This window comes from Mesoplodon bidens (assembly GCF_964165515.1).
Source record: "Mesoplodon bidens genome assembly, chromosome: 4".
Lineage (NCBI taxonomy): Eukaryota > Metazoa > Chordata > Mammalia > Artiodactyla > Ziphiidae > Mesoplodon > Mesoplodon bidens.
The window spans coordinates 174,364,166-174,389,902 of record NC_138160.1 but is presented as its reverse complement, the minus strand read 5'-3'; the positions used below and the strand labels follow the sequence as shown (position 1 = coordinate 174,389,902).

General features: G+C 39.6%; 1 protein-coding gene across 2 annotated transcripts in view; it reads left to right on the top strand.

Annotated features, from left to right (window-relative positions):
- RNF130 (ring finger protein 130) overlaps window positions 1–25,737 on the top strand; it is a 108,933-nt gene that overhangs the window by 12,437 nt on the left and 70,759 nt on the right. For both annotated transcript variants that reach the window (XM_081233883.1, XM_081233882.1), the window contains exon 2: window positions 24,462–24,656. In XM_081233883.1, the coding sequence (XP_081090009.1) occupies window positions 24,462–24,656 (195 nt within the window). The remainder of the gene's footprint in view (window positions 1–24,461; window positions 24,657–25,737) is intronic.

Sequence of the window (25,737 nt, the reverse complement as noted above, 5' to 3'; positions counted from 1 at the left end):
AAGAGGTTCAGATGCCTCTTGAGGCCTCAAGTGGTCCACGGACCCAAAGTTAAGAACCCTGCTCTAAGTTATTGATAAAAGTATCGAAGAGTGTGAATGAACAGACCCTTGTAGTGTGTTTCTAAAAACTTTCTAAGATGGTTGACATTATTCCATTAACCAGCACTTCTGGGGGAGTGGGGAGGGCATTTAACCATTTTCTAATTTACTTTATTGACTTTGCATTTAGTACATGTTTCTTTGTCTTATGATATCATTAAAAGACATAATCAAGTTCTTTGATGGAAAAAAACAAATATATTGTATTTACTTTGTTTCTGATTTGCTAGGAAGGAGAAGAAGTGAGTTTTTATGGCTTAACCATAGTATGTTATTTTCCTATTGCCACTGTAATCAATTACCTCAAACCAGGTGGCTTAAAAGAACACAAATTTATTATCCTACAGTTCTGGAAGTGAGAAGTCCTAAATGGGTTTCACTGGGCTAAAATCAAGGTGTTGGGCAAGACTGCATTCCTTCTGGATGGTCTGAGGGAGAACCCATTTCCTTGTTTTTTCCAGCTTCTAGAGACTGCCTGCATTCATTGGCTCGTGGCCCCTTCCTCTATCTTCAAAATCAGCAGTGAGGCATCTTCAGAGCTTTCTGTGACTCTGATCTCCTACCTCTCTTCCACATTTAAGACCCTGTGATTACATTGGGCCCACCCACATAGTCCAAGGTAATCTCTTTATTTGAAAGTCAACTGATTACCAACCTTAATTCCCTCTTGTCATGGTACCTAACATATTCACAGGTCCCAGGGATTAGGATGGAGATGTTGGGAGGATTGGGAGGAGGGCAGTATTCTGTCTCCCACACATAGTGAACCTGTGCAAGCACCCCATGATTATAGCTTTCTCTTCTAAGTGTCTAGAAATTATTCCTTGAATAATTATTTCTGAAATTTTGCTAATAGTACCCTAACTAGCCCATAATCTACACAGTCCATCTTTATCAGTTTATAAAGATTGGAGTGCTATTTACACAGGTTAGTTTTCTAATGTCTCTCTTCTATGATTGCTCAAAGATCATTGTCAGTGATGCAGTTTCTCATTTGCATGTTGTCACCAGACTATAATTCATCTGGATCAGAAATCCTAAACTCATGTGGGACAGCTCTTCAAATACTCATTCAGCAAATAATTATTAAAACACGTGTACGGCAGGCAGGACAAGAAGTTCCTTCATGCTGTCTGGTGGCTGTCTAGTGGAAGAAGCAAGGTGAGTCAGCCCCTGTGTATTGTCTAGTGGTGAAAACAAACGTTAAACAGATAATAACACAAGTAATAATTTAATAGTAATTCTTGGGGAAAGTATCAGGATGCTGAGAGAGCATAAATGAGAGAACTAACCCAGTCTAGGATGCTCAGGGCAGGCTTCTCTGAAGAAACGATGTTTAAGCTGAGGCTAAAGCAGGAGCAGACATTAAACTAAGAGGGGCACAGAAAGGAAGACCATTTCAGGCCAGGAACATATATGAAGACCAAAAGGTACAAAGAAACCCTTGGTGTGCTTGAGGAACTGAAAGGAGTTAAGAGAGTAAGGGGGAGAGTGGTATACAGCAGAGGTGAAAAGGTGGGTCAGTACTTTCTAGGCTGTGTTAGGATTGTGGACTTTATCCCAAGAGGAGTAGAAAATTATTGAAGGGTTGGCTGGTTGGTTTGTTCGTTTAATTTTTAATTATGGTAAAATACATGTAACATGAAGTTTACCATCTTAACCATTTTAGGTGTACAGTTCAGTAGTGTTGACTAGATTCACATTGTTGTGGAACCAATCTCCAGAAGTCTTTTCATCTTGCAAAACTGAAACCCTATACCCATTAAACTATGCCTTTCCTTCTCCCCCCAGCCCCTGGCAGCCACCCTTCTACTTTCTGTCTCTATGAATTTGACTGCTCTAGAAACCTCATATAAATGGAGTCATACAGTATTTGTCTGCTATAACATACACAGAAAAATACACCATCGTAAGTCCACAGCTTGATGAATTACTACAGCGACCACATTGACGTCACTCTGAACCTTGTCAAGAAATAGAGCATTATGAGCTCCACAGAGCTCCCTGGGAGTCCCCTTTCAATCACTACTTCTCCCTTGCTCCCTCCCTAAACGTAAATACTGTCCTGACTTTGAACACTAGAGATTATGCCTGCTTTTTAACTTATATACATAGAATCATGGTATGTATTCTTTTTCATCTTGTGATTAGTTTCTTTTGCTCACATCATACTGGTAAAATAAATTCATGTCATTGCATATAGTAATAGTTTTGTCAGTGATCCAGTGCATGAATATATCACATTTTACCTATTCTGCTGTTGAAGGACATGTGGGTTGCCTGTGTTTTGACTGTTACAAGTAATGCTGTCATAAACATTGTGTACATGTCTTTTGTTACATAAAATATATAAACATTTTATTGGAGGTATGCTTAGGGAGTGGAATTATTCTCTCCCTCTCAATTTTCTTTCAAGCCTGATATTTCCACAACAGTTCATCATCTTTCCTCCAAAAATCTGTTTCTTCTCCAATGTTTGCTGTTTCAGTCAACACCACCTTCTACCCAGTGTGTTATGCCAGAATCTAGGACATCATCTTTAGACCCCCACCCCCCGATATCTAATTAATTACCAAGTCCTGTTGATCCAAATTCCTGAATATCTCTAAAATGTATCCATTTCTCTCCACATCCACTGCAACCTTCTCTAACCTCTTACCTAGACTGTGGCCTCCTAACTGGCTTCCCTGTGTCTACTGGTGCCCTCTCTAACCCATTCCCCGTAGTACTGGGGCATAGACTTTTTTGGTTGTGCGTGTACATTTATCCCCAATATATGTATTATACTTACAAATGTTAAACCACACTATTGGTCTTCTTTGACATAGTACCTCAAGCCTAACACTTAGGTTAATAGCTAATAACAGCTGTAATAAGTGTATTTCTAATAGTCTTTCATGATCATTTCTAGTTTGGGGGCTTTCTTTAACAAATCTGATTAGTTGGGTTTTTTAAAACCTTTTATGATAACTAAAAAGAGGTGGTACAGGAGTAGAAATGTCACCTCTGCCAATTTTTTTTTTTTTTTTGCAGTACGCGGGCCTCTCACTGCTGTGGCCTCTCCTGTTGCGGAGCGCAGGCTCTGGACGTGCAGGCTCAGCGGCCATGGCTCACGGGCCGAGCCGCTCCGCGGCATGTGGGATCCTCCCGAACTGGGGCACAAACCCGTGTCCCCTGCATTGGCAGGTGGACTCTCAACCACTGCGCCACCAGGGAAGCCCCTGCCGATTTATTTTTGCTTTATTTTGTAGGGATGTTTTTAAGGCATTGTCCATTTAATGAGGGACATTTAGTTAAAAGTAGATGGTATCATGTATAAATCCATGTAACTGAGTATATAGGCTATTTTGCAATAACCTGAAAAAACACGTGTGAGGGAGTCACTGACATCCACTTTACGTTTGTGGGATCACTCTTCATTCAGGATACCTCAGATACCATATGAGATACACAGCCATCTGACATGGATTGAGAAAGGCAGCCAGTGTTAATCCATAGTTAAATGTCATTAAACCTTTGTTTCTCATTTATTATTACAGAGTGATTTTTTTTAAAGTTGAGTAAATTTAGAAAGGTCACTAGATACAAAATCAATACAAACACACACAGTCAATTCTACTTCTGTATGCCAGAACAAACAATTAGAAAATATATTTTTAATATCATTTAAAATGTCATTGGCCCTGAAAACTACAAAATACTGTCACAAGAAATTCCAGAAGACCTAAATAAATGGAAAGACATCCCATGTTCATGGATCTAAAGACTTAATACTGTTATAGTGACAGTACTCCCCCAAACTGACCTACAGATTCAATAACCCTAAGAAAATACCAGCTGGCTTTTTGCAGAAATTGGCCAGCAAAATGTATGTGGACGTAGAATTGTCAAAACAATCTTGCAAAAGAAAAACAAAATTAGAGGGCTACACTTCCTGATTTCAAAACTTACAAGTCACTGTGGACTGGCATAGACATATAGATCAATGGCATAGAACTAAGAACCAGAAATAAACCCTTAATTTATGACCAATTGATTTTTGACAAAGGTGCCAACACAATTGAGTGAGGAAAAGAACAGTCTTTTCAACAGAGGGTGCTGGGACAACTGGATAGCCAAGAAGACTGAGAAAGAGAGGGAAGAGACCAAAGAAATATATATTGTCTCAAAAGTTAAGTGGTTTGCTACCTCTGACACTGCTGAGGAGGATGGCATGCTGAGGACTGGGAAGTATTCTTTGCATTTGGTGATGTAAAGCAAAGTGACTAGAAATTTGGAAGAAAGCAACTATAACATTTTTTTTTTTTTTTTTTTTTCTTTTTGCGGTATGCGGGCCTCTCACTCTTGTGGCCTCTCCCGTTGCGGAGCACAGGCTCCGGATGCGCAGGCCCAGCGGCCATGGCTCACGGGCCCAGCCGCTCCGCGGCATATGGGATCCTCCCAGACCGGGGCACGAACCCGTATCCCCTGCATCGGCAGGCGGACTCTCAACCACTGCGCCACCAGGGAGGCCCAGCAACTATAACATTTTTAAGTTTGCAAACACCAGGGCAAAGAAAGCTGGGTAATTATAAATTATTTTAATGGGATGAGAGATTACTTGAAGAAACCAGCATGAATGCACAAGCTGTGAACAGCAGTTTTACTGAACTGGGAGACCTATCCTAAAAATATATTTGCTTTCTTATGAACTCAACCCATTTCCAGGGTGCTTTAGCCTTGCTCTGGTCGTCTTAGTTCTCAGGTTGTTCTCCTTCACAGGGAAACAGAAGCAAAAAAGTTTTTGAGAAATGTTTTCATCCATTGTTTTGTTGGCCCTGAGCAGTGGACCTATTACTTTCCTATTCTTCTTGCTCTGGAAAAATCTTAAATCTTTTGGGAAGGGATTGAGAGAAGCCCCTTTGCTTGTTCCTGTCATTATTGGCAACTTTCAACTCTTTCTGGGCTTTTTAGTTTTGGGGAGAATTTTTTTAAGTCTGTATTGTCATCCTGCATTGGCCTTTACTTTGTACGAGTCTTCCTTAAAGTTGAGTTTATCTTGTGCATTCTTGCTGGTTTCTTCATTTTCTTTCTCATCAAGATGATTTGTAATTACCCAGCTTTTTTGCCCTGGGTTTTGCATACTGTAAAATGATAGGTTGCTTTCTTCCAAGTTACTAGTCACTTCACAATCTGGGTATATGTTATGTTCTGGGTAGCATTTTCCTCTGGTTATCCTAGCAATTATCCTTTGGGAGACGAAATGAACAGTAAAGCAGATCAGGAACTTGCTAGACATTCTGCTTTTAGCTAAATGAGATTTCTGCAGTTTTGTAGATGACTGGAACCCCTATCAGTACTCTATCTTGTCTGCCAGTTTTGTGATCTGTAAAGAACTTTTGTATTTACTCCATTTGGCCAGTTGATCTTGGTATATTGCCCCCGTCAAAGTCTCATTTCTATCTCTCAGACATGTTCTGAGTTCTTCTTTTCACTTAAATTTTCTTGAAGGATGTACATTGTCTTGATGTAAAATAACTGCTTTTCCTTTTTTCCTCCGAATAGTAGGTTCTTAGGTAAAGTATTCTTTTCTATTATTATCGGCCAATCTTCAGACCCGCTTCAACAAATCTCATTGGTTATTTTGTATATATAGGGTAAACTTTAAATATTTTTCTCATTACTTACATTTATTGGTTTATAAACATCTCAGATTATGAAAACTTTAAACTTCCTATTCTCATTTGTTTTCTTATGTGAATAGTCTCTCACCGTGTTTTCTTTTCTAATTGTCCTCCATAGGGACTGATTTCATGATTTTTTTTTCATGTTCTCTTACCTCCTTCCTCAGCAGTTTCACTTAAAGTCCTTCAATCAGTGGTCAGTTAGCCTCTGGACAAATACTTCTCCTGTTAGTGTGAGTGACATTGTTCCTAGCCCATAATTTTTTTTTTTCATGAGAATGAGTCATCTCTTTTAACTAACATCATTAATTCAAGGGATAACAGCAATATCACACACGTAGCTAGCACCTGTGAAATGTAAGAAATAGTGGGGAACTGTGTCAATAGAAATTTGCATGAAACAAGGACCCTTGTTTTTGTGTATGGTGTAAGATAGTGGTCCAGTTTCATTCTTTTGCATGTGGCTGTCCGGTTTTCCCATCACTGTTTATTGAAGAGACTGTCCTTTCCCTATTGCATGTTCTTGGCTCCTTTGTAGTAAATTAATTGACCATATATGTGTGGGTTTGTTTCTGGAGACTCTATTCTGTTCTATTGATCTATGTGTCTGTTTTTATGCCAGTTTCATACTATTTTGATTACTGTAGTCCTGTAATATAGTTTGAAATCTGGAAGCATGATGCCTCTAGCTTTGTTCTTTCTCAAGATTGCTTTGGCTATTTGGGGTATTTTGTGCTTCCATACAAATTGTAGGATTGTTTATTCAGTTTCTGTGAAAAATGTCATTGGACTTTTTATAGGGATTACACTGAATCTGTAGATTGCTTTGGGTAGAATGGACATTTTAACAGTATTAATTCTTCCCGTCTATGAGCACAGATTACTTTTCCATTTACTTGTGTCTTTTCCGGTTTCTTTTGTCAGTGTCTTATATTTTTCATTGTACGGGTCTTTCACCTCCTTAGTTAAGTTTATTCCTAGGTATTTCATTCTTTTTAGATTTGATTGATTGATTGATTGATTGGCTGCATTGGGTCTTCGTTGCTGCACGCGGGCTTTCTCTAGTTGCGGCGAGCGGGGGCTACTCTTCATTGCAGTGTGAGGGCTTCTCACTGCTGTGGCTTCTCTTGTTGCAGAGCACAGGCTCTAGGCACACAGGCTTCAGTACTTGTGGCATGCAGGCTTCAGTAGTTGTGACTTGCGGGCTCTAGAGCACAGGCTCAGTAGTTGTGGTGCACGGGCTTAGTTGCTCCGTGACATGTGGGATCTTCCTGGATCAGGGCTCGAACCCATGTCCCCTGCATTGGCCGGTGGACTCAACCACTGCACCACCAGGGAAGACCCTATTTCATTCTTTTTGATGTGATTATAAATGGGGTTGTTTTCTTAATTTATCTTTCTGATAGTCTGTTATCAGTATATAGAAACACAGCTGATTTACATATATTGATCTTGTATCCTGCAACTTTATGGAATTTGTTTATTAGTTCTAACAGTTTTTTGGTGGAGTCTTTGGAGTTTTCTATATACAATATCATGTCATCTACAAATAGAGACAGTCTTACTTCTTCCTTTCAGGTTTGGATGCCTTTTATTTCTTCTTCTTGTCTAATTGCACTGGCTAGGACTTCGAGTACTATGTTGCATAGAAGTGGCAAGAGTGGGTATCCTTGTCTTTTTCCTGATCTTAGAGGAAAAGTTTTTAGGTTTTCACTGTTGAGTATGATGTTAGCTGTGGGCTTATCATTATGTTGAGGTACATTCCCTCTCTACCCATTTTACTTTGTTGAGAGTTTTTATCATAAATTGATGCTGAATTTTATCATATGCTTTTTCTGCATCTATGGCGATGATCATATGATTTTTATCCTTCTTTTTGTTAATGTGGTGTATCACATTGATTTGTGAATGTTGAACCATCCTTGTGGTGGGAGGAATACATGATGGATAGGAGCCAGCAGAAAAGAGAGCCTCAAAAATAGTTGTATTCAGTGTTATGATGCTTTTGTGGAATGGGGAGTGATGTGGATAAAATAATTAGCACTTGTGTACGTGTACTATGATACCATGATTATACAAGGACCTAGCAGTGACTTTTAGTTATTTCGATTTATAGTATCTCTTATGCATGAAGTATTTGTTACATCAGTTGTAATAGAAATTATTTCTGAACATGCCTTTTCAAGTTAAGTGATTTGAGTTAGCCATCATTTAAAATTACTGTTAAGATGCTTTTTATTATGTCATGGAGAACATCCAACAGATATATATAAGTTCTAAGGATGTAAAAAATAATCAAAATCCATTTGAGATCTACTGTAACTAAGTATAGAAGAGAAATGATAATGGATAGCTATTGGCAATTAAACTTGCTGACAGTTCAGCTACGTATGACCCTTCTTGCAATGTTGATTGATATATCCAGCACTCTAGGTGTACAGAAGATATTTTATTGTTTCCTTTTCCTTTAAAATTCTATATGAAAAGGTAGTGAAAAGTTTGTTTCTTCAGAATATAACCGAAGAGGTTAAAATTGTGATTAATAGATCATATTTATTTTACTCCTTAAAAATATTAGATTCAAAAGTAAAAAGTAGGTAACATTTGAGAGCCTACATAATTAAAATGTTTTGTTCAGCCTCTTCTCAACATAAGAAGCAGAAGACAATGGAATATTACCTTTAGTTTGCTAAGAGAACAATAACAATCTAGACTTTTTACCCTAATTTATCATTCAAGAATGAGGGAAAGTGAAAGAAGTTTTCAGATGTGTAAAGACAAGTTTACCCGAAAAAGCAAGTTTACCCTTAACAGATCTGCATTGAAATAACTTCTAAAAGATGTAGAATAAGTAAGAAGGAGGAAACACAGAAGGGAAAAGTGAAATGTGAGGAGTACTGTGATGGTTAATTTTATGTGTCACCTTCACGGGGCCACGGGGTTCCCAGGTATTTGGTCAAACATCATTCTGGGTGTTTCTGTGAGGGTATTTTTCGATGACATTAACACATAAATTGATAGATTGAATAAAGCAGATTGCCCTCCCTGTTGTGGGTGGACCTCATCCAGTCACTTGAAGGCCTGGATGAAACAGAAGGGCTGATTATCCGCCAAATAAGAGAGAATTCCTCTTGCCTGACTGCCTTCAAACTGGACATTGGCTTTTTCCTGCCTTTGGAGTTAAACTGAAACATCATCTCACCGTGGGTCTCGTGCCTGCCAGCCTTCGGACTGGAACTCCACCATCAATTCTCCAGCTTGCTGACTTACCCTGCAGATCTTGAGACTTGTCAGCCTCTGTAATCACATGAGCCAGTTCCTTACAAAATAAATCTCTTTATACACACACAAATATCCTACTGGTCTGTTTCTCTGGAGAACCCTGACTAATGTAGGGACTGACAAGCATCTGTAGGTAAAGTTTAACAAACATTGACTGTATGAAACATTGAATATTAGGGAGGGGATAATTAAAGCAAGGTGGAACTGCGTAGTGGGCAATTAGACATACGATGAAAGGTGGTGGTTGGAGTCTCATTCTGAAGTCAGGGTGAATGGTCGTCTCCTCAGAGAACATTCACATCCTAATCCTTGGAACCTGTGAATGTGGAAACATTATTTGGAAAAAAGGTCTTTGCAGATGTAATTAAATTAAAGATCTTTAGATGAGATCATCCTTGATTGCGTAGGTGTGTCCTAAATCCAATGATGAGTGTCTTTATAAGAGACAGAAGTGAAGAGACAGACACAGAGGAGAAGGCCATGTGAAGAGAGGCAGAGGTTGGAGTGATGCAGCCACAAGCCAAGGCCACCTGGAGCTCCAGAAGCCGAAAGAGGCAAGCAAGGATTCTCCACTAGGACCTTCAGAGGGAAGATGGCCCTGCCAACAACCTTGATTTAAGACTTCTGGCCTTCAGAACTGTGAGAGAATAAGTTTCTGTTGTTTAAACCACCAAGTTTATAGTACTTTGTTATGGTAGCCCTTTTAAGAGCCTTGTGTTATTTAGGAAGAAGATAGAGACATTGATTAAATGTAAACTTTTTATCAGGTGTGCATGTTAATTTTTTAAGGGTAACTTCTAAAAAATAGAACTTGAGTATGTAGATGGAAGAAAAGAGGGGAATAAAGAAAATTTTTCTTTATTCATTCAGAAGTGGGGGGTGGGGGTAGTATAAAGAAGCTTAGGGATAAGAACAAAGTTAAGTAATAGAAACAGATACAAATATATCATATAACTTAAACAAACTAAACCTGGCAGTTGAGACTCCTTTTGCAGTCTAGTGAAAAAGAAACCTGTGGACTTCTTCTCAGGATAGTGATCAGTACAAAAGTAAATAGGATTAAAGGAAACGAAGTATACTGAAACACGGTATCAACGTATTTAAAATATTTGTAACATAGTACTAGATGTGATTCTTTTTTTTTTTTTTTTTTTTTTTGCGGTACGCGGGCCTCTAGCTGCTGTGGCCTCTCCCGTTGCGGAGCACAGGCTCTGGACGCACAGGCTCAGCGGCCATGACTCACGGGCCCAGCCGCTCTGCGGCATGTGGGATCTTCCCGGACCGGGGCACGAACCCATGTCCCCTGCATCTGCAGGCGGACTCTCAACCACTGCGCCACCAGGGAAGCCCTAGATGTGATTCTTTATTAACATATTAAGTAACAAGCTCTTGGTGTGGGTTTAATAACTTTAATTACCAGTATTTTGAGATAACAAAAATTAATGTAGTTGCTATTGGTTACAGAGTTACAGGTGAAGAAAATGCTAAATGTCAGTTAGCATTTAGTGAAAGTAAAGACGATTTCCCTGGCCTCCTGGATTCTACCCATGTATCCTTGTCAAGAACCCTTGCTTTAAATGTTAGTCTTCAAGTGAAGCTCTCCGCTCCTGAATAGCTACCACTCCCCTCAAGGGAGGGAGGGAGGCAAAGAATTGGCATCACAGCTGCCTCCCTGTGTCGAAGGACTTTTCCAAGAAGCTTTCTTCTTATGATTTGATCTTTTCGGTGGGCTTGAGTTGCCAAGGATCCCGATGGATTAAGAGAGCCCCTCAGCAGGGATAAAGCCCCAGTCTTGACCTTTGCCGCTTGACTCACATGAGAAGTGTGAGTGCTCCAAGTAACAAATTCCTGCTTAGATTGATTACAGATTAGGAGGACATTAATCCTGTGTCAGAACTGGAAACTCCAAGGTAGGGCAGCTTTCAGGATTCAAAGATTCAGCACTGAGCAGTGTTACCAAGGATCTTGTCCCTTTCAGTGCCCCTTTGTCATCATAGCTTTAACTTTATCCTAAGATTGTTCCCCTCTTTATCACAAAATGACTGCCAGCAACAACTGGAGTCACATGATTCCTATTCATATCCTGTGGAAAACAGAGAGCCCTCTCCTTCATATGTAATTTAACTTCTGTGTGCCTCATCTTAGATCGTCTGTCTACCTCCCTCTCCACTGAAGCTTGCTCTCAAGTAGGTGTCACTTAAAGCATATGACTGTGTAGAGGTGATGCCCAAATTAAATTAGCTTTCTGTTTCTGGTTTTGGTTTTGGGTGGGTTTTTTTGGCAACTGATAGAATCCATTTGAAACCTCAAGGTGATCCCATGGCCTTGCCTGGAAGTGGGGCAAAGCTTCCAGGAAACAAATAAATTAGAAAGTGACTGTCCATACACCTGCCTACAGGTGCTCTCCTATGCCTCCTTCTGTGTGAAGCAGTAAAGACATTCAAGAATGTCTGTTAGCTCATCAAAGGAAGACCATCTGTTCCCTGCGTTTAATTATCTGTATTCCTCTCCTGATTCTTAGCATTCTGATTTAGTTGTATATATTGGAAACTATGGATTTATAGAAGTAAAATTTGAAAAATAGTTTCTCAGAAAAGGGCTGATTGGCATGAAATGTTAGTAAGCATCCTTATTCCAGTAAAAAAAAAGTCTGCCATCAACGTAGAGAGAATTCTAGCTCTGGAGAGTCTTAAACCTACGTCCAAGTGGTTTGAGTGCTCATGTGGAAGGAATGGAGTCAGTCAAGAAGATTAGGAAGGAGGGCTGTGAAGGAAGAGGAGGAAGAGGAAAGCCAGGAGGATGAGAGCCCTGAGAGCCAAGAGAGAAGAGTGCTCAGCTGGGACAGATGTTGCTGCGAGGTCAGTTTGGAAGAGGATTAGGCATGTCCTGGGATTTAGCGACACCGAGGTTATTGGTGCCTTTTAATCAGAGCACTTAGTGGAGGGAATCTTTTGAGATATCTTTCTTTCTTCTTCTCCTTTATTTTTAAGATGGAAGAGGCAAGCAGGTTTAAATGAGAGGAAAAAGAAAAAGAGGGAATGATCATTAATACAAGGTTCCTGAGAAATCAAGAAGGGCTAGGGTCCAGATCATTTTTGCAGGCCATTATGATAACAGATCCTAACAGAAAAAAAATGTAACAGAAGTATGGGGTAGGGGGGATTTTAAAAAGTGTATACAAGGTTAATAGAAAAAATTGAAACTTACAAATAAGTTAACAGAAAGTTAAAACAAAAGGAAGAGTAAACATTTTCAACCAGAATAAACAACTGATAAAGATAAGTAATAAAAAGAAATAAGATGTTAGACTTAAGTGAAAGTGTAGAAATAGTAAGAAAGTAAATTTATCCATGGAAGTGTGAAGGGATGAAAGCTAGATACTTAAGTCCAGTAGCTGAATGTATAAAATTAAGAAAATTGGGTGAAAAACAAACTTGTGGTTACCAAAGGGGAAAGGGCGTGAGGGAGAAATTTGGGGTTAACAGATACACACTACTATATATAAAATAAACAGCAGGGACCTACTGTATAGCACAGGGAACTATATTCAGTATCTTTTAATAACCTATAATGGAAAACAATCTGAAAAAGGATATATATATGTATATATATACATATACACACATACATACATGTACACACACACACATATATAAAACTGAATCACTTTGCTGTACACCTGAAACTAGTACAATATTGTAAATCAATTATACTTCAATTTTTAAAAAAGTTGGGAACAAAAATAAAGAATTGTATTTTTTCCTTTGAATCATAAAGTTGAAATTTAACAAACGGAAAATAAAGATAAGGTAGAAGTAAGAAATCTAAAGATTAAAGTGAAATTAATGTGAAAACAGAAAAGCGAATAATCAGAGCGTACTGATAATGGAAACATCTAAATTTAGGGTAACTAGTTAGGCTTATTTTTATTTTTACTTCTTTTGTAGGAAACAACTGATAGAACATTACCCCTGTCAGAACATTACCACATGAAACAGAGAGGTCTTTGGCACAGCTTTTTCTTTATATCAGGTCTTGCTTAATCTCCCTCTGTCATTCTTCTCTTGCTGCTGTCATCAGGTAAGTTAAGCGTCTGCTGTATGCCAGAGATACTGGCGGAGATGCTAGATCTCATGCTTTAGGAGAGACTCAGAATAAACAGCCAGTTACTAATAAAGTGTGATAAGTGCTAAAATAAATGGAATCTCAGAGTACCATGGAAACATGAATAAAGCACCCAACTCAGCCTTAGGAGACTGGGAAGGCGTTCCAGAGAAGATATTTTAGCACAATCCTGAGGCTTAGGAGGTGGTCAGCAAAGGAGTGGTGGGACTGGCATTTAAGGTGGAGGAAACAAGACATGCAGCCTCTGAGAGCAACAGTCACATTGGGGTACCTGTGCTGCGTGCCTAAGGAATCCAGCAGCCATGCATCAGTGCCCTAGCCCCACAAGGCTCTTGCAAGTTCTCAGGGCGCAGGAGGAAACATCACCCACACAACAATGTGGACATCACTACTTAGCAGATGGGGTGTTTACATTTTTAAGAAATGGGGTGAAATTATTAAGTGAAATTAATCAAAGTGGAGAACTTCAGGCTGCTCTGGGGTAGGGAAGAGAGATTTCATTTATTTATTTACTTATCCACTCAGAGAGCCCTTTAAATATTCAGATATTTAATATCAGCCTTTCAATATATCATCGTATTTGATTTTCACAAGAGTTTGATAGAGACTCTTAATCTTTGTTCTGTGTTCTTGTGCTAGTCACTTGTACACCCGCCTCCTTTCTGCTTGAGCAGTTTTCAAGTGTTTTAACCTCCAACTTCCACTAAACCTTGAACCATTATGTTGTTCTTTTCCTTTCCTAAATTTCTAAGCACTCTCTGTGTTGGCACTTTAAACTACCTAGCTGATATTTAATTTCTGTGCCAGGCATGCCTCTTCAATACATTTAGTGGTTCTTTAACATTTAAGACCAAGATGTTTTGTTCTATTGTATTTCTCTTTGGTATTTAGTACGTTGCTGAGCATTTAAGTTAATATTCGTTGAGGTGAGGATTCCATAATTGTTCCTGTCCAGAATTGTTTGGTTCTTGTCAAGGAATAAATAAAAGTCTCATTAACTATTTCTGGACCCAACAGGAAAAGCCATACAGAAAAAAACTGAAGTTTTTCAGTAATGTAAAATTTTTTTCCAGATTTACTGAGGTATAATTGACAAATAAAATTGTAAAATACTTTAATATTTTATATCACCTATAATTTCACATTTTCATTATGACTTTTTTTTGGGGGGGGGACTCTCCCTGTTGTGGCCTCTCCCGTTGCGGAGCACAGGCTCCGGACGCGCAGGCTCAGCGGCCATGGCTCACGGGCCTAGCTGCTCCGCGGCATGTGGGATCCTCCCAGAATGGGGCACGAACCCGTGTCCCCTGCATCGGCAGGCGGACTCTCAACCACTGCGCCACCAGGGAAGCCCTCATTATGACTTTTAATGAAAAAAAATTACTGGTTCATAGATCTTTTATGCCATACTACCATGTCTTTACTTAATAAATTGCTTCAAGTATAAACAACTGGTATTAAATTTTGCAGTAGTGCCAATTAATCACAATCAGTCATCAGTCCTCTTGGGACTTTGTTTTAGAGCTGTTGACATTATTTTCGTTGTTCAAGTTATTTTTTAATTACAGAAAAGAATAGATAGATAAAATAAACATACCATGGTACTAAGTGATTATGAAAACCCCTTATTTTCTTTTTCTGAATAACTACTTCCGAAGATGGCAGAAGAGTAAGACACGGAGATCACCTTCCTCCCCACGGATACACCAGAAATACAGCTACACGTGGAACAACTCCTACAGAACACCTACTGAATGCTGGCAGAAGACCCCAGACCTCCCAAAAGGCAAGAAACTCCCCACATACCTGGGTAGGGCAAAGCGGAGAGATTCCCGCACAGAGGATCGGTGCCGAGCGGCACTTACCAGCCCGAGAGGCTTGTCTGCTCGCCCGCCAGGGCGGGCGGCACTGGAAGCTGAGGCTAGGGCTTCGGTCAGAGCACAGGGAAAGGACTGGGGCTGGCGGCGAGAACTCAGCCTGAAGGGGGCTAATGTGCCACAGCTAGCCGGCAGGGAGTCCGGGAAAACTCTGGAGCTGCTGAAGAGGCAAGAGATTTTTTCTTCCCTCTTGGTTTCCTGGTGCGCGAGGAGAGGGGATTAAGAGCGCTGCTTAAAGGGGCTCCACAGACGGGCGCGAGTCACGACTGAAAGCGCGGAGCCCAGTGACGGGCGTGGGACGCTGGGGCTGCTGCTGCCGCCGCCAAGAAGCCTGTGTGCGAGCGCAGGTCACTGTCCACACCGCCCTTCCGGGAGCCTGTGCAGCCCGCCACTGCCGGGGTCCCGGGATCCAGGGGCGGCTTCCCTGGGAGAACGCACGGCGCGCCTCGGGCTGGTGCAACGTCACACCGAACTCTGCCGCTGCAGCCTCGCCCCGCACTCCGTGCCCCTCCCTCCCGCCCGGCCTGAGTGAGCCAGAGTCCCCGAAGAGGCTGCTCCTTTAACCCTGTCCTGTCTGAGCGAAGAACAGACGCCCTCCGGCGACCTACACGCAGAGGCAGGGCCAAATCCAAAGCTGAGACCCAGGAGCTGTGAGAACAAAGAAGAGAAAGGGAAACCTCTCCCAGCAGCCTCAGAAGCAGCGGATTAAAGCTCCACAATCAACTTGATGTACCCTGCATCTGTGGAATACATGAATAGACAACAAATCATCCCAAATTGAGGAGCCAGGAGTCAGTGCTGTGCCTCTGAGGTGGGAGAGCCAACTTCAGGACACTGGTCCACAAGAGACCTCCCAGCTCCACATAATATCAAATGGCGAAAATCTTCCAGAGATCTCCATCTCAACACCAGCACCCAGCTTCACTCAACGACCAGCAAGCTACAGTGCTGGACACCCTATGCCAAACAACTAGCAAGACAGGAACACAACGCCACCCATTAGCAGAGAGGCTGCCTAAAATCATAAAAAGTCCGCAGACACCCCAAAACACACCACCAGACGTGGACCTGCCCACCAGAAAGACAAGATCCAGCCTCATTCACCAGAACACAGGCACTAGTACCTTCCACCAGGAAGCCTACACAACCCACTAAACCAACCTTAGCCACTGGGGACAGACACCAAAAACAACGGGAACTACGAACCTGCAGCCTGCAAAAAGGAGACCCCAAACACAGTAACATAAGCAAAATGAGAAGACAGAAAAACACACAGCAGGAGAAGGAACAAGATAAAAACCCACCAGACCTAACAAATGAAGAGGTAATAGGCAGTCTACCTGAAAAAGAATTCAGAATAATGATGGTAAAGATGATCCAAGATTCTATTTCCCAGATCCAAAATCTTGGAAATAGAATAGACAAAACGCAAGAAACAGTTAACAAGGACCTAGAAGAACTAAAGATGAATCAAGCATCGATTAAAAACACAATAAATGAAATAAAAAATACTCTAGATGGGATCAATAGCAGAATAACTGAGGCAGAAGAACGGATAAGTGAGGTGGAAGATAAAATAGTGGAAATAACTGCTGCAGAGCAAAATAAAGAAAAAAGAATGAAAAGAACAGAGGACAGTCTCAGAGACCTCTGGGACAACATTAAACGCACCAACATTCGAATTATAGGGGTTCCAGAAGAAGAAGAGAAAAAGAAAGGGACTGAGAAAATATTTGAAGAGATTATAGTTGAAAACTTCCCTAATATGGGAAAGGAAATAGTTAAATCAAGTCCAGGAAGCACAGAGAGTCCCGTACAGAATAAATCCAAGGAGAAATACACCAAGACACATATTAATCAAACTGTCAAAAATTAAACACAAAGAAATCATATTAAAAGCAGCAAGGCAAAACCAACAAATAACACACAAGGGAATCCCCATCAGGATAACAGCTGATCTCTCAGCAGAAACTCTACAAGCCAGAAGGGAGTGGCAGGACATAATTAAAGTGATGAAGGAGAAAAACCTGCAACCAAGATTACTCTACCCAGCAAGGATCTCATTCAGATTTGATGGAGAAATTAAAACGTTTACAGAGAAGCAAAAGCTGAGAGAGTTCAGCACCACCAAACCAGCTTTACAACAAATGCTAAAGGAACTTCTCTAGGCAAGAAACACAACAGAAGGAAAAGACCTACAATAACGAACCCAAAACAAGTAAGAAAATGGGAATAGGAACATACATATCGATAATTACCTTAAATGTAAATGGACTAAATGCTCCCACCAAAAGACACAGATTGGCTGAATGGATACAAAAACAAGACCCATATATATGCTGTCTACAAGAGACCCACTTCACACCTAGAGACACATACAGACTGAAAGTAAGGGGATGGAAAAAGATATTCCATGCAAATGGAAACCAAAAGAAAGCTGGAGTAGCAATTCTCATATCAGACAAAATAGACTTTAAAATAAAGACTACTAGAAGAGACAAAGAAGGACACTACATAATGATCAAGGGATCGATCCAAGAAGAAGATATAACAATTGTAAATATTTATGCACCCAACATAGGAGCACCTCAATACATAAGGCAAATACTAACAGCCATAAAAGGAGAAATGGACAGTAACACAATCATAGTAGGGGACTTTAACACCCCACTTTCACCAATGGACAGATCATCCAAAATGAAAATAAATAAGGAAACACAAGCTTTAAATGATACATTAAACAAGATGAACTTAATTGATATTTATAGGACATTCCATCCAAAAACAACAGAATACACATTTTTCTCAAGTGCTCATGGAACATTCTCCAGGATAGATCATATCTTGGGTCACAAATCAAGCCTTGGTAAATTTAAGAAAATTGAAATTGTATCAAGTATCTTTTCTGACCACAATGCTATGAGACTAGATATCAATTACAGGAAAAGAGCTGTAAAAAATACAAACACATGGAGGCTAAACAATACACTACTTAATAACGAAGTGATAACTGAAGAAATCAAAGAGGAAATTAAAAAATACCTAGAAACAAATGACAATGGAGACACGACGACCCAAAACCTATGGGATGCAGCAAAAGCAGTTCTAAGAGGGAAGTTTATAGCAATACAATCCCACCTTAAGAAACAGGAAACATCTCGAATAAACAACCTAACCTTGCACCTAAAGCAATTAGAGAAAGAAGAACTAAAACATCCCAAAGTTAGCAGAAGGAAAGAAATCATAAAAATCAGATCAGAAATAAATGAAAAAGAAATGAAGGAAACGATAGCAAAGATCAATAAAACTAAAAGCTGGTTCTTTGAGAAGATAAACAAAATTGATAAACCATTAGCCAGACTCATCAAGAAAAGAAGGGAGAAGACTCAAATCAATAGAATTAGAAATGAAAAAGGAGAAGTAACAACTGACACTGCAGAAATACAAAAGATCATGAGAGATTACTACAAGCAACTCTATGCCCATAAAATGGACAACCTGGAAGAGATGGACAAATTCTTAGAAATGCACAACCTGCCAAGACTGACTCAGGAAGAAATAGAAAATATGAATAGACCAATCACAAGCACTGAAATTGAAACTGTGATTAAAAATCTTCCATCAAACAAAAGCCCAGGACCAGATGGCTTCACAGGCGAATTCTATCAAACATTTAGAGAAGAGCTAACTCCCATCCTTCTCAAACTCTTCCAAACAATATCAGAGGAAGGAACACTCCCAAACTCATTCTACGAGGCCACCATCACCTTGATACCAAAACCAGGCAAGGATGTCACAAAGAAAGAAAACTACAGGCCAATATCACTGATGAACATAGATGCAAAAAGCCTCAACAAAATACTAGCAAACAGAATCCAACAGCACATTAAAAGGATCACACACCATGATCAAGTGGGGTTTATTCCAGGAATGCAAGGATTCTTCAATATACGCAAATCAATCAATGTGATACACCATATTAACAAGTTGAAGGAGAAAAACCATATGATCATCTCAATAGATGCAGAGAAAGCTTTCGACAAAATTCAACATCCATTTATGATAAAAACCCTGCAGAAAGTAGGCATAGAGGGAACTTTCCTCAACATAATAAAGGCCATATATGACAAACCCACAGCCAACATTGTCCTCAATGGTGAAAAACTGAAAGCATTTCCACTAAGATCAGGAACAAGACAAGGTTGCCCACTCTCACCACTCTTATTCAACATAGTTTTGGAAGTTTTAGCCACAGCAATCAGAGAAGAAAAGGAAATAAAAGGAATCCAAATTGGAAAAGAAGAAGTAAAGCTGTCACTGTTTGCAGATGACATGATACTATACATAGAGAATCCTAAAGATGCTACCGAAAAACTACTAGAGCTAATCAATGAATTTGGTAAAGTAGCAGGATACAAAATTAATGTACAGAAATCTCTGGCATTCCTGTACACTAATGATGAAAAATCTGAAAATGAAATCAAGAAAACACTCCCATTTACCATTGCAACAAAAAGAATAAAATATCTAGGAATAAACCTACCTAAGGAGACAAAAGACCTGTATGCAGAAAATTATAAGACACTGATGAAAGAAATTAAAGGTGATACAAATAGATGGAGAGATATACCATGCTCCTGGATTGGAAGAATCAATATTGTGAAAATGACTCTACTACCCAAAGCAATCTACAGATTCAATGCAATCCCTATCAAACTACCACTGGCATTTTTCACAGAACTAGAACAAAAAATTTCAAAATTTGTTTGGAAAAACAAAAGACCCCGAATAGCCAAAGCAATCTTGAGAACGAAAAACGGAGCTGGAGGAATCAGGCTCCCTGACTTCAGACTATACTACAAAGCTACAGTAATCAAGACAGTGTGGTACTGGCATAAAAACAGAAAGATAGATCAGTGGATCAGGATAGAAAGCCCAGAGATAAACCCACGCACATATGGCCAACTTATCTTTGATAAAGGAGGCAGGAATGTACAGTGGAGAAAGGACAGCCTCTTCAATATGTGGTGCTGGGAAAACTGGACAGGGACATGTAAAAGTTTGAGATTAGATCATTCCCTAACACCATACACAAAAATAAGCTCAAAATGGATTAAAGACTTAAATGTAAGGCCAGAAACTATCAAACTCTTAGAGGAAAACATAGGTAGAACACTCTATGACATAAATCACGGCAAGATCCTTTTGGACCCACCTCCTAGAGAAATGGAAATCAAAACAAAGATAAACAAATGGGACCTAATGAAACTTCAAAGCTTTTGCACAGCAAAGGAAACCATAAAGAAGACCAAAAGACAACCCTCAGAATGGGAGAAAATATTTGCAAATGAAGCAACTGACAAAGGATTAATCTCCAAAATTTATAAACAGCTCATGCAGCTCAATAGCAAAAAAACAAACAACCCAATCCAAAAATGGGCAGAAGACTTAAATAGGCATTTCTCCAAAGAAGATATACAGACTGCCAACAAACACATGAAAGAATGCTCAACATCATTAATCATTAGAGAAATGCAAATCAAAACTACAATGAGATATCATCTCACACCAGTCAGAATGGCCATCATCAAAAAATCTAGAAACAATAAATGCTGGAGAGGGTGTGGAGAAAAGGGAACAGTCTTGCACTGCTGGTGGGAATGTGAATTGGTACAGCCACTATGGAGAACAGTATGGAGGTTCCTTAAAAAACTAAAAATAGAACTACCATATGACCCAGCAATCCCACTGCTAGGCATATACCCTGAGAAAACCATAATTCCAAAAGAGACATGTACCAAAATGTTCATAGCAGCTCTATTCACAATAGCCCGGAGCTGGAAACAACCTAAGTGTCCATCATCGGATGAATGGATAAAGAAGATGTGGCACATATATACAATGGAATATTACTCAGCCATAAAAAGAAACGAAACTGAGCTATTTGTAATGAGGTGGATAGACCTAGAGTCTGTCATACAGAGTGAAGTAAATCAGAAAGAGAAAGACAAATACCGTATGCTAACACATATATACGGAATTTAAAAAAAAAAAAGTCATGAAGAACCTAGGGGCAAAACGGGAATAAAGACACAGACCTACTTGAGAATGGAGTTGAGGATATGGGGAGGGGGAAGGGTAAGCTGTGACAAAGCGAAAGAGAGGCATGGACATATATACACTACCAAACGTAAGGTAGATAGCTAGTGGGAAGCAGCCGCAGAGCACAGGGAGATCAGCTCGGTGCTTTGTGACCGCCTGGAGGGGTGGGATGGGGAGGGTGGGAGGGAGGGAGATGCATGAGGGAAGGGATGTGGGAACAGATGTATATGTATGACTGATTCACTTTGTTATAAAGCAGAAACTAATTAAAAAATAAAGATAAAAAAAAATAACTACTTCCTTGAACAAGAATTGGAATTTCTTATTATTGCATATTATATTCTTACTGATATAAATGTTTTCAAAGACCTTTTGTGAATGATGATTTGGATAAATTTGGGGGAGCAGGAACATTCTTTTGCTCATATAGTCTGTTGTTGGCATTTTTTTTGATGATGCACTTGTTCATAATTGTTCTTAGTCGGTGGGCATTCCTTAAGAGAATTTTAAAGTTTTCCTTCAGTGTGTTTGATTTTGCTCTGTTGTTGCTCCCCTTGGTGTGTCTTTTCAGTCTTAGACATTGTGACAACTAGTGAACTGCTGTTCTTCTAAGTGGACAATGATACCGTCAGAGCATCAGGGAGAAAGAATGAAACGGAGTGGTAGCTATCAGGAGCAAGGGATATGGGGTGGAGGCGTGCTGCCAGGCTGTGGTAGCTATTAGGAGCAAAGGGTATGGAGTGGAGGTGTGCTGCCAGGCTGTGGGTAGACTTCACACACATTTGTGTAGAACATCCCCGTGGCACCAAGCTGGATCACTAGGACAAGATAGGATGGCACCCAGAAAACTAAGGGAAGGGAAGTTAATTTTTTCAGCACTCAAGGGTAGAAGAATTATTATAGACTTTTTCACATATGTAACTCTGGTAAGGTAAGAATTGTATTTCAATCTTTTTTTTTTCCTTTAATTGGGGTATAATTGATTTACAGTGTTGTGTTAGTTTCAGGTGTACAGCATAGTGCATCTGTAATAGAAATACATGTATCCACTCTTTTTTAGATTCTTTTCCCATATAGGCCATTACAGAGTATTGAGTAGAGTTCCTTGTGCTGTACAGTAGGTCCTTATTAGTTATCTGTTTTATATACAGTAGTGTGTATGTGTCAGTCCCAAATTGGAAGATTGGGATTGACACATACAGTCTTTATAAATTAGTAGAAATAGAAGATCAGAAAATTGAACCTGTGACAGTGCTCGACTAATAAATTGTTGATCTAGAATTTGGACCCCAGGTCTGGCTGCTTCCATAACTGTGTTGTTTTCTCTTTACTACACTGTGAATGAGTAAGAAATCATAGGGAGGACGGGATAAGTCACAGAAAAAATAGTGAATGTTGCACAGAAGACAAGCATACCGATCTCTTCAGATATTCTTGAAAATTTTCCCAAGACAGTGAGGTTATCATAACACATTGGCTAAACGCTTATATTTTTAAACAGCATAATTATCTGTGAAACAGATATTACTGAAAGTAAACAGTCTGTTTCAGGATTTCAAAGTTTCATGATGCCTTGACTGTGTCTTTCAATAGTTGACTACTAAAATCATGACATAAGCTTTCTTCTCTCTGTTTAATTTGACTGAGAAAGGACTAAACTTTCAGAGTGCAGAAACTGTTTAAGGAAAAGGATGAGTCATAGTCGTCGACAATATCAATCATGGCGAATTGTGAAATCATTTATCTCCCACTTACTGTGTATTAGGAGACCTCTGGTAGCAAATATGCTCTCATTGCCATCCATCACCATGATAATAAGAGAATTTCTTTTGCTAAGCAGTGTGCTTCTGGGGTGTAGAAAGCAAACATTTCCCCACTGGTGTTGTCTTTTTATACACTTTATTATTGATTAATATTTATTTAATATTTTCATTATTTATTTGCTTCTAGTGTTACCCTTTTGCGCTGTGTTCCTCTCCCTCCCTCCCTCTCAGCCCTCGAAGTACTGGTGACCGGCTCCAGGAGGGCTTGGGCCCATTGTCCTCTGGCACTGCATACCTGCAGTCTTCAAAATAACATTTGTGGGCTTCCCTGGTGGCGCAGTGGTTGGGAGTCCGCCTGCCGATGCAGGGGACGCGGGTTCGTGCCCCGGTCCGGGAGGGTCCCGCGTGCCGCGGAGCGGCTGGGTCCGTGAGCCATGGCCACTGGGCTTGCGCGTCCGGAGCCTGTGCTCCGCAGCGGGAGAGGCCGCGGCGGTGAGAGGCCCGCATACCGCAAATAAATAAATAGATAAATAAATAAATAAATAAATAAAATAAAATTTGTGACTTCTTTCCTCCTTCTGAACTGCCCTTCCCTTTTCATTTTAACCTGTTATAAATGCAAGGATGAGGAGTGGAAAGAGCAACCGGGACAGCTTTTTAAGGTTTGCGAAGAGTGCCTGAGCGGTGATCACCATATTTGCAGAATCAGAAATTGATGAGCTTCAAGTACAAATTTAAATGTACTTGAAAAAACTGTCCCTCCAAGTCTAGGACAATGACCATGTAATTTATTGTCCCAAGGGATAGTTTTAGTGTCTTTAATATTATCTTGTTAGACAAGTGGATATAGTAAGTTAATATATGTATGCTAATGTGAAATTGTAGGGTAATATTTACCAGTAAATATAAATTAGAGGAATAACATCTTAATTCTAGCTTCATGTTATTTTAGCTAATTTAAACTTTCAAATACAGGCCTGAACTTTTCTAATTTCCTTTGACAGTTACTGAGAAATTTGTTCAAGCATGCTTGAATTTCAGCAAGACTGCTGGGTAACTGAACCAAAGATTAGTTTGGCTTCCTCATTTACCCCAAGCAAAATCAGTCTCCTTGTGGTGATGGTGGGAGATGGGGATCAAGAGATGAGTGCAGATCAACGGGCAGAAGTCAGGGTAGCTCAGTCACTTGGGTTTCTGGGGGGTTCCCTGTGTTTGCGTTTTTTCCCTCCTCTCTTCACCAGCCTACATTGGATATTATCAGTCTTTTATATTTTTGTCAATCTATAAACAGAATTTTTCACGGTTTTAATTTGCATTACAGGTAACATTTTAATGAAGCATCTCCCTCCCTGTGCAGATATAGATTCAGATTCATTGCATTGTCCTTTGTGGATGTATTTATAGCTCTGCTGGCAGTGAGCTGCTTGAAGTGCTTTAGAGCTGTATGGTACCCAGAGAATAGTTGAGCACTTTGATGAAGACTTGATTGATTTTATTTACTTGAGGAAAAAATTAATGTCTGTTTTCTTTTTCTTTTCTCATCTATTTAGTTGCTGATCATCTGGGCTGTGATCCTCAAACACGGTTCTTTGTCCCTCCTAACATCAAACAGTGGATTGCCTTGCTGCAGAGGGGAAATTGCACCTTTAAAGAGAAAATATCACGGGCTGCTTTCCACAATGCAGTTGCTGTAGTCATCTACAATAATAAATCCAAAGAGGAGCCAGTCACCATGACTCATCCAGGTAAACAAAAAAAGGAAACTGTAGATTTTGTTTTTCTTCTGAGAAATGATTGCTTTATAGGTAGGAATTCTACCTCTTGCTCAAACCATATCATTTCCAACATAATTCAATGATTATATTTATTTTGGGTATTGCCATTTCTCAATTGCCATTGAGATGCATGTCTTTTTTTCCTTTAGTTGAACTTTTTTCTTTTTCTTAAATAATGACCATAAAAGCCTGTAAAACTTGCACTTATTAAGTAACTGGCTGTGACTGAATCCTTAGTCATTTTACATTATATTTGATAACTTTGAAAAATAATATATTAGATGTAGAATCATTCATCCAAGTTATGTCATGGATTCTTAAGGATTACCTGTTTGAGAAGGATGCTTTTTATCTTATCAGGATAAATGTTGAAACTGACTTAGTAATTATTATAATTACAGTAGTAATATTTCTTCATTTCTTGTGGAGCATTTAGGATATTTCTAATGTACCTGTTGTAATAACAGTAGTTGCAATTTATTGAGCACTGCTGTATATATGGCAGGCACTATATGGCTATAGTGGGTTTTTGGGTTTTAATAGAATTTATTTTTTAGAGCAATTTTATGTTCCCAGCAAACCCTGGGTTTTTTTCAGACTGGCTTTTTTCATTTAGTAATATGCATTTAGTTTCCTCCGTGTCTTTTCATGACTTAATAGCTCATTTCTTTTGAGTGCTGAATAATATTCCATTGTCTGGATGTACCACAGTTTATCAAGTCACCTACTGAAGGATATCTTGGTTGCTACCAGGTTTTGGCAATTATGAATAAAGCCACTATAAACATCTCTGTGCAGGTTTTTATGTGGTTATAAGTTTCCAGCTCCCCTGGATAAATACCAAGGAGCATGATTGCTGAGTTGTATGGTAAGAGGATGTTTAGTTTTGTAAGAAACAGTCAAACTGTCTTCCAGAGTGGCTGTACCATTTTGTATTCCCACCAGCAGTGAATGAGAGTTCCTGTTGCTCCACATCCTCACCAGCATTTAGTGTTATCAGTTTTTGTATCTTGGCCATTGTAATAGGTTGTTTTAATTTATGTTTCTCTGA